The 11229-nt window shown below is 42.6% G+C and overlaps 2 protein-coding genes across 3 annotated transcripts; one reads left to right on the forward strand and one right to left on the reverse strand.

Annotated features, from left to right (window-relative positions):
- The first annotated feature begins 984 nt into the window (after nucleotides 1–984).
- On the forward strand, nucleotides 985–4761 carry LOC123087324 (TLC domain-containing protein 4). Of its 2 annotated transcripts, none has more exons than XM_044509317.1 (9): nucleotides 985–1236; nucleotides 1968–2099; nucleotides 2774–2862; nucleotides 2967–3102; nucleotides 3220–3294; nucleotides 3490–3611; nucleotides 3696–3771; nucleotides 4036–4095; nucleotides 4203–4761. In XM_044509317.1, exons 2-9 carry the CDS (start codon nucleotides 1986–1988, stop codon nucleotides 4329–4331), a joined length of 801 nt encoding a protein of 266 aa, XP_044365252.1. In that variant the 5' UTR covers nucleotides 985–1236; nucleotides 1968–1985; the 3' UTR covers nucleotides 4332–4761. The 2 variants fall into 2 exon arrangements, with proteins under 2 accessions (XP_044365252.1, XP_044365251.1); XM_044509316.1 differs by having other exon boundaries at nucleotides 1024–1293.
- A 262-nt stretch (nucleotides 4762–5023) lies between these two features.
- On the reverse strand, nucleotides 5024–10780 carry LOC123087325 (ras-related protein Rab5A). Its single transcript, XM_044509318.1, has 7 exons — nucleotides 10588–10780; nucleotides 9935–10012; nucleotides 9675–9842; nucleotides 8621–8669; nucleotides 8064–8137; nucleotides 5534–5627; nucleotides 5024–5353 (listed from the first exon to the last, which is right to left on the reverse strand). The coding sequence occupies exons 1-7, from the start codon at nucleotides 10627–10629 to the stop codon at nucleotides 5241–5243; spliced, it is 618 nt and encodes a 205-aa protein (XP_044365253.1). The 5' UTR covers nucleotides 10630–10780; the 3' UTR covers nucleotides 5024–5240.
- Nucleotides 10781–11229: the final 449 nt, after the last annotated feature.

An 11229-nucleotide genomic window follows, 5' to 3' on the forward strand; every position in this document is an offset into this window, starting at 1 on the left:
TAATCCTCCGCGAAAAGTCAGAAATTCTGCGTAAGTTCTTTAGGATCCTTCGGCAAAACTAGGATAAAGTTGAGCCAAAAGGTCCCGATTCAAGATAAATTCATGAGGAAGTGGTATCTCTTTAGGATCCACCCCAGCGTCAAGAAATTGGTTAATTGGTAAAGATACATGAATTTGGTGCCCCGCCCAAAAAAGAGAAGATAGGTCTGTTTTCATTCGTGTAGAACTGCTACCTCGTTAACGAACTTACTCAAAGAGTGCTATAGAGCCGAGTCTAAGAAAGCCGCAGAATTTCTGACTTTTCGCGGAGGACTAGATCCAGTAACCGGTGGTCTCTGGCTGACCGATATTGCGCACCATCATTTAGCTATTGCTATTCTTTTCCTAATCGCAGGTCATATGTATAGGACCAATTGGGGTATTGGCCATGGACTTCAAGATATTTTGAAGGCTCACAAGGGCCCATTTACAGGACAAGGCCATAAGGGTCTTTATGAAATCTTAACAACGTCATGGCATGCTCAATTAGATGAGGGTGGACCCTAAACCCACCTTAACGGTCCAGCCAAACGACACGGGGATTTGGCGCGAAGGCGACACCGACAACTGATTCGCGCCGATCAGATCAGCACGGGCCGCCTCAACTTATATTTACCAGACAATCACTCAGTGGCTTGTGTGATGCCCTCGCTGTGAACATGGGAAAAACCCTGGTGGATTTACGAAAATTTAGCTCAAAATGCGGGGATTATGTGTTATGCGAACATGTAAATTTTTTATGGAAAAATATGGCCGGCGGTCTCACGAAAACCTAGCTCCAAATGACCCTTTCGCCCCTCCCACCGCCGAGCTTTGCGGCGTGCCACACACACAATGATTAGCGGGAACCCTCGGCAATCAGTCAGCTTTCCCCCCTCTCCTGCCCCGCACGATCACGAAGCCAGCTCGATCTCACTTGCTAAACTACTGGTCGACGCGACGGTTTATCGCACCAAATCAGTATTCAATGCGGTGGTTGCAACTGAGGCAAAAAGGGGCGGATGGATGGGTGGATGGTGGCACCGAGCTTTTCCTTCTTCAAGCAACATAGGAGTAGTCTTCGCTCTGCTCCTCCTCTCCCCCACCAGCTCTCGTGCTCGCCGCCAGCCCCGGACAGCGCCGCCCCAGCTCACCGGGAGGGCAGCAAGCAATGGAGCGGAGCCTCCCCCCCGTCCCCGTCCCCGCGGCGCGCGTGTAGTAGGGCTCCCTCCCTCCCTCCCTCCCTCCCCCCGCGCGGCTCCTCCCCTGCAAGAGGTGCGGATCGTTTCTTGGCTCCTGTCCTGGCCCTTTCTTGGTCTGTTGACCGCCTCCTCTCGCCCGGATCTCGCGCTTCCGCGGCTCCTCCTGCGGTTTGGATTTGGCTGGCTTCCTCCGCCTGCTGCTGCTGCTGCTGCTGCTGCTTTCGGCGGTGGGGTTTCTTGCTCTTGCTCTTGTTCTTGGGGGCAGGGTCTCCTCGGTGGAGCTTCTGTTTGCTTTTCCCCCCCTTTGATTGATGGTGCGGTGTGCGTTCTTTTGGCCGTTTGGTAGCGTGCGGCTGCATTATCTCCGCGCGTGGTGCTCCCGCGAATGGAGATCCGCCCGCGCTGCCGATTTATTCCGGCAAGCACCGAGCTCGCCAATGCGCTCGCTCACAGAGTCGCAGCCACGGAGGCCGTGAGCCATGCTTCGATCACCGTCGATTTGCCAGGAGCGCGTCTGATCGGATTGGGGCCTCCGCCTTCTCGACCGGGCCACAGGGGAGACGCCAATGGGGATGGATAGCTTCGCGCGATGATCATCATAGCAGGCCGTGTACTAGTACTAGCAGCAGCGCGTGTTGGAGGCAGCGCGTGGCGAGATCCGCTCGTGGTGTTCCGTGGGATGTTGTTCTCTGAATGAACGAATGAATGCAGGTTCATCTTCTCAGCGTGTGTTCTGTGACGACGCAGGCGTTTTGATCCGCGAGGATGGCGATGGCGGCCTACAGCAACCAAGCGCAGGCGATGATGAGGGACTACCTGCTCGCCGACCCGCTCGTCCCCTACACCTCCGTGCTCATCGGCGTTTTCCTCTGCAAGATGGTACTAATTTCATCCATCCTTGTGGTTTCCAAGTTAGAGCTGATGATGATTGTAACCATGAGAACATCGGTTATACTCAAGAGCTTTGTTTACACCAGCCCCAAGGAATAACACTGGAGCGTCCAGTACTTATGTATGGTAGGCTAGTTACCACAAATAGGACTAGATAGATACTGGTCTGTTATAACAGAACTAATGGTCTTAACTGTGCACACAAAAATTAATTCTTAGTAAGTACTTCCTTTTTACAGAGGTCCAGTTAATGTGCTGTTGAACATAGTACTAATTTTTCCCTTCGCTACACATATTCTTGATGTTATTGCAATCTTAACTTTGTGTTTTAATAAGTTTACGAAAGTTTAAACACCATTAAATCCAGAAAATATCTGCCAAGTTGAATCAACTTCTGTTCCTTTTGTTCATTAAGGACATAGAACAAGAAAAAACTTGGGATTGTGAGTTGTGACTCAACCTTCAACCATATTTTTCCATCTTCGTTAATCTCAGAACTTTTAAATGTGGCACGATTTACTTTACATCAGTATCTGCTGGCTGCTGTCTATATCAATTTACACTAGCGCCAACCACTTTTGACTTCACAAACCAGTTCTCAATCATTCATGAGCATATTTCTAGTTTCTTCCTGTGATAAAAGGCTATGTTTTATCCTGTAGGCTTATGACCTCACACGGATATTGAGCTCATTCTACTTCAAGGGCTATTCTTCTTTGACAAAAATACAGCGTGTTGAATGGAACAACAGGTCAGTCTTACAGCTAGCTAGTACATATATGTTGCTCCAGTCATGATATTTTCTTTTCACAGATTTCATAGCGGCAAACTGACAACCAATTATACCTGTTTCAGGGGTATGTCCAGTGCACATGCGATCTTTATCGCAGCAGTATCAGTATATCTTGTTGCATCTACAGATCTTTTCTCTGATCGCCTTAATGGGCCTATTACATTCCGCAGTTCGATCATCTCCACCTCTGCATTAGGGGTACTGGCTAACCCTCTTAACATGTATTATGATTGGTCACTAAAGTTTATACTTTTCAAGCTGGACTTTTGTTTCATTGCTCAGTTCACATGTGTGTCCTGGCTGTGTGCTTTACAGGTTTCTGTGGGTTACTTCATCACTGATCTTGCAATGATCTTCTGGTTGTTTCCTTCCCTTGGTGGAATGGAATATGTAGGTGACCAAATCTTACATATATGCAATTCGTTAGTGAACTAGATTTAACTTCAATCTGATTATACTTGAAATAATTCCATGCTATAATTTGGCAACGATTCGGTTCAAAATATTATTATTTGTCAACGGTCTAGATATTTGCTAACTTGTTTGTGACAAGCAACTGCTTATGGTTGTGTGTTTCCGTTTCAGGTACTCCATCATACTCTTTCTCTGGTTGCAATAGCCTACACAATGTTGTCAGGGGAGGGGCAGTTTTACACATACATGATTCTTATTTCAGAAACAACCACCCCTGAAATCAACATGAGATGGTAAACAAGTGAATGAATTTCAACTTTTCTCTGAAATAATTTCTCATGTAGTGTTGATTGAAATGCATTGTTCTTTGTTTTAAGGTTCCTTGACACCGCTGGATTGAAGAAGTCGAGCGCCTACCTGATTAATGGTATTTTGATATTTGTTGTATGGCTGGTGAGTATTTCTTTGAACTGTCTTGAATGTTCTGTAAACAAAGAAAAATCATGAAATTCAGTAAACCAGTATAATAAAGGGATCAGATCAGTAGAAATTGAAGAACTGCTTTACATTCATAATTTGTGAGTAACCTCATGCAGTCATATAGTTGCATTGACAAAGTAACTTCACTGCTTGGTTGTTATACTAGTAGGGTTCTTGCACTAGTATTTGGTGGTGCGATCTTTTCTTTTTATCATAGCATTGGTCTACTTCTTTCAGGTGGCAAGGATATTTTTGTTCCTGTATGTATTTTACCACATCTATTTGCACTACAGCCAGGTACTAGAGATCTTCATTGAAATGCGCTAATTCAGTTTTCCTTAGTACACAACATCCATATGCCATCTGACACAATTTTACCTGCTTTTCAATTGATTTCACAACAGATAATGAAGATGCACGCATTTGGTTATTACCTGACACTGACCGTGCCGTCGGTGCTCTTTGTCATGAACGCAATGTGGTTTACGAAGATTTTGAAAGGGGTAATGAAAACACTGTCGAAATGGTCGTAATCGGAGTAGGCTTTGCGGACCAGAAGTGCAACATAACTGGGTGTTCCTGCCGTGCTGCACTGCGTGTGACTTGAATATGTAAAGTTATGAATATATGAATTAGGCTTTGCAGACCGGAAGTACAACGCCAACTTGGTTGGTGTTCCTGCAGTGCTGCTTGAGACCTTGATGTGCAAAGTTATGAACATATCGGCGTAACTAGGGAAAGTGAATATGTAAAATACTAGCAAACAAGTTAGATTAGGCTAAATCGCGCTATTTTCCATGAGCTGGGATTTCCTGGCCAGTTTGGCACTGTACTGAAGTTCCTATTCCAATCCTGCAATCTGTGTATACCAGGCCAGGAGATAATTCCATTGCATCTCTTATTCATACTAAATTTGATAATCTAATTTGAGATATTATATATAAGCTGTTGTTATTCCTGGGATGTGTAAAAATGGGTAGATTTGTGTCCATGGTTGTTGCATTCCCCTGCACATTACCTGTTTCCTGGTCAAATTTTGCTATATTCGCTCTTTGCTGCAAAATTTGGTTGAAATTTTCTGCAAACCATCTCCAAACTGACCCCATCAACTAATATAAAATTCCTACACACACGATGCAGCTGTATTCTCTGTTGAATAACCTGTTGCATACTATCTGAACATCAAACTTAGGAGCAACAATTACTGGGGGACACAATCAACCACTTTGGAGGTAACTCTCACTTAAGATATCTGCAGCGGCATTCTAGTATGGGCATTTACATGACAAACACATGAACGAAAAAGAAAAGACAGGTGGGCACGGTAGCGCTTAAGAGTATGTCAGATAAGGCACAGGAGCAAGAGGCGCTTTCAGGATAGTTTGTCGAGATTCCTCTCCCAAAATTTCTCAGACGACGAATGTGACCAAATATACGATGCTTCAGGAGGAGCAGCACGAAGCCGCGCTGACCACTCTCTCATTGGGTCTCTGGGAGAGAACCATCCCCGCCGCCTGTGGGTTCTGCGCTGCCTGCCCTTGCAGCAATCTCTTCGCTGCAATGGGAATCGATGAAACATTAGCATCTAATCATATAACATCAATGCAAACACGTAAAAAAAGAAGACAAAAGTCTTATGTTAAGGGGCAAAAGGTGGAGCAAGGTAACGGTGGACTGCACTGCGGCTTAGAGATTTTCGGTCCAGAAACCAACAGCCCGTAGAAAGTGGACTCACCAATCTCATAAAATATGTCATTCACATTGGTTGCAGTTTTAGCAGATGTTTCCATGAAGAAGAGGCCATTCTCCTGCGCATACGTCTTGGCTTCCTGCAGTAAATGAACCTCATGTCACACATAAATATAGAACAGCTACCTGAGCTGATAAAAAAACACCCACATCAAGTAAACCAAATGATGCAAGCAACATGAAGTAGCACATTCTCTTGTCATAACTTCATACTTCCTGCTTCCATACTCCCTCTGTTGCAAATTGTAAGACCCCGAGTAGGGCAGCCCGGTGCATGTAGCTCCCGCTTGCGCAGGGTCCGGGGAAGGGTCCGACCACTTTGGGTCTATAATACGCAGCCTTTCCCTACATTTCTGTAAGAGGCTGTTTCCAGGACTTGAACCCGTGACCTCATGGTCACAAGGCAGCAGCTTTACCACTGCGCCAAGGCTCCCCTTCAAATTGTAAGACCCCGAGTAAGCATAAAAATTAAGGGTGCGTTTGGAACTTAGGAAAAATTAGTTATAGCCTTGCTCGGCAAGGAGGAGACGTTTTTTGGGCAAAGAGGAGACATTTGGTAGGGAGATGAACACTCTTGCTTTCCTTGGCATGGTTGCCCTTAACTGCCAATAAATTCTTGACAGTGCAGAGAGCCAAATCAGCTCTCTTGCGCGGGCAAGCAAGCTGGTGCTACGTGAGGGACAACCAACTGCCTGTCGAACGTGAGGCTTTGATACCAAACTAAACACGGAGTTTTGCTTTTTCCAATAATAGCTCAGCCTGGCTAGTTTAATCCCCTCCAGGTTGGGCAAAATGAGCTGTACAAATCATGAAAAGAGAGATGTGAAAATGACCAAGCTATACTTGTCATAACTTAATATTCCCTGCTAGTCAGTGAGAGCATAGCTTACAAATGCTCGAGAAGTGATAAGTGGAAAAAACGAGAAACACCAATAAATTCTCATATGCGCGCCTAATACTGTAAAAAGAGTTGGAAAAAATCATACTCCCTTCCGTTAGATTTCTTTCCAATCTTGCCCCTAATTAATCGCTGGGCTGTACTTAATTTTCCTAGTTGGATTCAAGGACGTTGGGCTGTTAGTGCACAAGGTAATTAAGCCGGCACATGATTAGAGGGGGAAAGGGCTGTGGACTCAGGGTTATTTTTGTCAAAACTAGTGCTAATTTCTTTCTGCGCCTTGTTTTCTGAATCACAGCAGAAAACATTCATGCCCTTCAGTATGCAATTTAGGGAGTGTGCCTTATCATTTGAAATGGTTGGTAGGAGTACCACCATATTTACTACTACCAAAACAATTTCATCAAAACTACAGAAAAACAGATAGCATGAACGTGCTGATAGTAGTAAATAATGGTATCCTGGCCGTCTTTAATTTCTTAAAAAATGTTTAGGCCTTCTTTGGTTCATAGGATAGGAATTTTAGGCCTCCTTTGGTTTGGAGGAATTTCATAGGAATTTTAGAGGATAGGATTCTTATAGGACTTTTTCCTTTAGAGCCCTTTGGTTCATAGGAATAGATTCCTATTCCTACATAGGATTTGTTCCTATCCTCCACATTTCATAGGAAAATAAAAATGAGCCTAGACTCAATGGACAAATTCCTTTGATGTCAACCAAATGACATCTCGTTTCCTATTCCTACTCATAGGATTTGAGATACATGCCATCTCATTTCCTACAAAATTCCTATTCCTATGATAATCCTATCCTATGAACCAAAAGAAGCCTTATAGGAATAGGAAAATCATAGGAAGTGAGATGACATGCATGTCAATTCCTATAGAGAAAGAGATGTCATTTGGTGCATAGGATAGGATTTTTTCCATTGAGTCTAGGCTAATGTTTTTTTCCTCCAAAACGTGAAGGATTGATTCCTATCCTACATAGGAATAGGAATCAATTCCTACAAACCAAAGGGCTTCAAAGGAATTTTTCCTTTGCAAATCCTATCCTATAGAATTCCTACAAAAATCCTACAAACCAAAGGAGGCCTTAGATGCTGCAGGAAACATAAATACATTACTTTTGATTGTCTTGGCAAATGTGTAAAATTCCCTGTAACTAAAGCAAGCAAGGCACAAAAGACTAAATGATGGTAATACCGTCTTCAGGAAAGAACGCAGATATGTGCATCAAGATGCTCCACAGTAGGAAGTTGTGAAAACTAAATACAATGTGAAAGTGTAATATCAAGTATTTGCCTTCAAATTATAAGGTTCTGTGTAAATGTTACAACTAAACAGATTAAAATACAAGGTGGATTTAATGTGCTCACAGAGAGATTTTCTGTGTACAACTGTTGAACCCCAAATAAACAGAAATAAGAATGATATGATGTGATGCTGACGGTGCATATTATAGTATGAAAGGAAGATTATTTGAATTACTAGTTGACAACACTCATATCTATTTTCAATGGCAGAAAATTAAACATCGGTGAAATAGAACAGTGAAACATAGTACAATACTAGACTGGGAAGGTTGAAAGCAACCAGCAAGAAAATGGACTACATACCTCTATTTGAACCTCCCTCGCCTCAAGCAAATCAGCTTTGTTGCCAGCAAGAGCCACTACTGTATTCTGGTTTCCTACAACAATGAAAAGGTTAAATTAATATGTCTGTATTAACAAGCGACAAAACCTTTCACATGGCCTGATTCTGTTAACTATTGGTATTTATACTACCATTAATCAGATCCAAAAGCGCAAATATTTTCAGAAAAGATCCAAAATCACAAACGTGAAATGAGCAAAGAAGTCAAATGTGAGTATAAGTGGAAATTTATAATAACTTAAACATGATGATCTTTGTAGCCAAAATAGAAGTGTAAACAAAACAAAGTGTGCAGACCAAATAAAATGCAGCTTAATTTCATAAACATGTGGAAAACACAAACCTAAAGTGACTCAAACTGCATATTAGTCTTATCATCAAATCCAGAAACACAGAGCACTTACGAAATGGATTTCGTACAAGCTAACTATTTGAGGAGCTGGTTAGTCATACAGTTACTGACCAGACATGATCAAACATCAGGCATGACATGTCTTCAAATGATAAAGTGGAGTACCTTGAGCTTGAAGTTCTTGAACCCATTTCTTTGCTCGGGTGAAGGATGCCTGAAGGTAAAAATATTAAAAGTTACATGATATCTTAATGGGATCATCCCTGCACTTAGCGGTAGCTATACTGCTTCTAGATTAAGTTAATGCTTTTTCAAGCACATAATAGAATTACAACATGAAGCAGCAAACACAAAGTGCATATGTGGTGCGAACATGCTAAAACAGAAGAGGTTCCATGATAACTAAAAACTCGTTGAAACAGCACCACAGCAAACATACATCCATAGTCGAGAACTATTTTGAGGAATACCGTGTATTAGTCGTCAACTAAGTATTATCAATGCCCGTTAAGGCATTAACTATGGATTGTTAACCTCATGTGCAACAAAGGAATATAAACCATCCAAGGTATTCCACATGGATCAACCACTAGTAACCAGTTAAATGCACTAGTACTTAAGTGTGTTAAAAGCTCAAAACTTTCAGAGAATGCATGGAAGCAAAACTAGATATTTCTACCATGTTCTCACCAAGACCCACTCATTGCTGGCAAGTAAACAACAAACTTAACCATCACAAAATTTTGTAACTTCATTTATGGTGTCATCCATACAAAATCGTAGCCCCTGTCACATTTTTACTGTTATGAAGTACGGCACCCTGCAGTTCTCACAGGCATACACACTCTTTTGCAATACAAGGTAAGCAAGTGCAGGTCTACTTGAATAATGTTTTCTCTTCTCCATAGTTTCACTATCTCTCTTTCTCTTGGAACAGATTAGTGACTGAAGAAACCAAGTTGTCAGATTTTACCCAAGTGCCTGAGAACTAAATCACGCCATCTGGAGACTACTACCTTGCCTGACTTTACTGCCCCTGCTACAATTATTCTTGGTTCCCTTTTAATTCCCCAATTGAACTCACAACTAAACGTACTTCTGTAAGGATTCATAACCATTGTTCATTCGCCAAAGCAACTAACATGCAAATAATAGGAGACTGTCATCGAGACCTATTATTTTATCACCGGAACAGGTAAACCAATTCCATTTTACTAACCTGGTTCGAGATGTCATAGACAACTATGGCTGCGGCAGCACCCCTGTAGTACATGGGGGCCAAGCTGTGATACCTCTCCTGCCCAGCAGTATCCCAAATTTCAAACTTCACAGTCTCGTCATTAACAGCCAATGTTTGAGAGAAGAAAGCCGCTCCAATTGTCGATTCCTGAAGACAAATAGACCAATACAATGATCATTTTCAGAACAAAACCTACAGATATATTATGTTCAACAAAAGGAGCGTATCAGCCGACTTGCCTGGAATTCAACAAATTGTCCTTTTACAAACCGAAGCACCAGGCTGGATTTCCCAGCACCCACATCGCCAAGAAGAACCTGAAAAATCCGAGCATAGTAAAACATTGGCATTTCACAGCCCACGAGATTCTAACAGCGCAAAATCAATATGTTTCACACTAAAAAAATAGTACTCGGAACGTAAGTTAGCAATTTGCCGTAAAACTGACCATCAAAATGGAATTTAGATAAGAACTGGGAAACATTTATGATCTCAAAATCACCTTGCTTGTGAAACATTGAAGTCAAGAAAAGAGAAATTAATGAGCATATCTTCACATACATTTTGCACCCCCAAAGACAAGAGTTACTAATACTCCAAGCTAACAGAGACTGAAAAAGAAAGTGTGGCTACTGGCGCAGAACAACATCTTCTACTGGAGAATTCCCCAGCAAACATAATCTATTAATCTTACTACATGATATTATTAGCCGTCGTAACAGCAGCGACACCATCATCAATTGTGCACTCGACAAGTGATCGGGAGCACCACCACGAGACATCACACCAAAAACTAGTCAGATACTTCTACTAGGTAGTAGCGATCAAGATCCAGCCCGGGCGATTCGGTGGTCAATGGCTGCGGCGGATCACTAGAGATAAGAATTCGCACCAGTTTGGCGTTGCGGATCTTGCTGCCGGCGCTGGCCGCCATCGGATTCGACGCCGGATTAGCGCTGCGTTCTCGCGGAACCTTGAAACAGATCAAACCGCACGCGAGGAGGCGAATTGGGGAATTGGTTGTTGGCTCTCCGCGTGTGAAATGTGTTTCTCTTTATTATTTTTTGGCTTAAGAAAAATACTTTTTCAGGTGCGCCCTTGTAGAGCTGTATAATTAGACTTCCCTACGTCAACGCTCAGCACAAACCTTCGCTGCTCGTATGCGCAATGCATTTCCCATTTCAAAGAGATTACTCCTCCGATCCAATATACTTTCTCCAACCCAAAATAAGTGTCGACGACTAAGTATAACTTTGCACAAGTTTGGATTTCTTCTTCTCGTTCTAAATTTGTGAACTCTAGCCAAATATGTCATGACCATCATAAATATATCTTTATGTTAAAAATGACCATCATTACTACATCACTAACCAAATGATGTCGGCTAGAAGGATAAAATGTGTAGCTATGACCCATGGGCCGCAAGGGCTTTTGCAAGAGTGTATGCAATGGAGTCGGCTATCCCTTGGCTAAGTGAGGAGGCATACTTAAATTACATTGCACGAACCTTACACCACAAAAAGAGGATCCAAGA

Source organism: Triticum aestivum, chromosome 4A (genome assembly GCF_018294505.1).
Source record: "Triticum aestivum cultivar Chinese Spring chromosome 4A, IWGSC CS RefSeq v2.1, whole genome shotgun sequence".
Lineage (NCBI taxonomy): Eukaryota > Viridiplantae > Streptophyta > Magnoliopsida > Poales > Poaceae > Triticum > Triticum aestivum.

Coding starts and splice junctions, on each gene's coding strand:
- LOC123087324 (XM_044509317.1), top strand. CDS start 1,986: ATGGCGATGGCGGCCTACAGCAACCAAGCGCAGGCGATGATGAGGGAC. Junction 2,863..2,966: donor CGTGTTGAATGGAACAACAG/GTCAGTCTTACA, acceptor TACCTGTTTCAG/GGGTATGTCCAGTGCACATG. Junction 3,295..3,489: donor CCCTTGGTGGAATGGAATAT/GTAGGTGACCAA, acceptor TTTCCGTTTCAG/GTACTCCATCATACTCTTTC.
- LOC123087325 (XM_044509318.1), bottom strand. CDS start 10,629: ATGGCGGCCAGCGCCGGCAGCAAGATCCGCAACGCCAAACTG. Junction 8,670..9,674: donor TCTATGACATCTCGAACCAG/GTTAGTAAAATG, acceptor TTTTACCTTCAG/GCATCCTTCACCCGAGCAAA. Junction 8,138..8,620: donor TCAAGAACTTCAAGCTCAAG/GTACTCCACTTT, acceptor TCATTGTTGTAG/GAAACCAGAATACAGTAGTG.